We start from the raw sequence: 1,176 nt of genomic DNA, 5'->3' as shown, positions 1-1,176 counted from the left end.
TGAAGCTCTTTGAGTTCATCAATTTTAATATATAAATATTGACTTAGTTTGAAATCCAACCAATGTTACTATGTTTGCTTGAAATTTCATATCCTAAAAGATTTAAAAAAAAAAAAGTATGGAAAAACCCACAGAAATCCCTGAAATGGGGTTCTAAATGAAATGCTTGCTCATTTGGCAGTATGCCAACAGGAACAAGGGCTTCTAAGAAGTTTCTAATTCCTTATCAAAGTACCATGAAGCTTGGTTCTGACACAGCAAAGTTTTCATGGAACAAAATATAATCATTAAAAAAAGAAGAATGCTTTCATAACTATTTTTAGATTATTTGAATGCTGTATATTAAAAATATGTCTTATACGATATTCAAATTCACAAAATAATAATTCCTTTTCAATACTAAAAGAGCCAAAGATGAAATAAAAGTGTTTTAATCACTGAAAACACAGAAAATAAGTTTGTAGGGTTGTTTTTACTTTGTTACAATGTTTTATATTTTATGTGTAAGAGTGTTTGCCTGTGGATATGCCTGTGCACCAGATGTGTGCCGTGCCTGCAGGAACCAGAAGAGGGCATCAGATTCCCTGCAACTGGAGTTGTAGACAGCGAGTCATGGTGTGGGTACAGGGAATCTAACCCCAGTCCTCTAGAAGAACAAGTGCATTTAACCACTGAGCTATCTCTCCNGCACCTGGTTTGTATTTNTATTTATAAGACTCCTGAAACAGTGATCTTCAGCAGAGGAATAACTAGTGTGCACGTACAAGCTCTCCTTTGCTCTTTGTAAGACTGTGTCCCACCCCATCTCCTTGTTTTCTAGTGGTATTTGGACAGTTTGCCTATTTCCAGACTGCACTGAACGACTTGGCAGAGTTATTTGATGGAACACATCCCCAGGCCAGGCTTCTCAGTTCTCTCTCTGGTTCCCATTCAGGTAAAAATTTCAAATTATTTTGCACTGAGTTTCTCTCTCTCTCTCTCTCTCTCAATGGAGTACTACTCAGCTATTAAAAACAATGAATTTATGAAATTCTTGGGCAAATGGATGTATCTGGAGTGAGATAACCCAATCACAAAAGAAGTCACTTGATATGCACTCACTGATAAGTGGATATTAGCCCAGAAACCTAGAATAGCCAAGATACAATTTGCAAAACACAAGAAAATCAAGAAGTA

The 1,176-nt window shown here is 36.3% G+C and overlaps 1 protein-coding gene across 1 annotated transcript in view; it reads left to right on the top strand.

Moving 5' to 3' along the window:
* Window positions 1-1,176, top strand: part of Csmd1 (CUB and Sushi multiple domains 1) — a 1,596,626-nt gene that overhangs the window by 1,416,561 nt on the left and 178,889 nt on the right. The window contains exon 31 of the mRNA XM_029480674.1: window positions 821-934. Coding sequence (XP_029336534.1) covers window positions 821-934 — 114 coding nt within the window. The remainder of the gene's footprint in view (window positions 1-820; window positions 935-1,176) is intronic.

Source organism: Mus caroli, chromosome 8 (assembly GCF_900094665.2).
Source record: "Mus caroli chromosome 8, CAROLI_EIJ_v1.1, whole genome shotgun sequence".
NCBI classification, from domain to species: Eukaryota; Metazoa; Chordata; class Mammalia; order Rodentia; family Muridae; genus Mus; species Mus caroli.
Note: the sequence above shows the minus strand (reverse complement) of the source record. Positions and strands in the feature narration are given on the sequence as shown.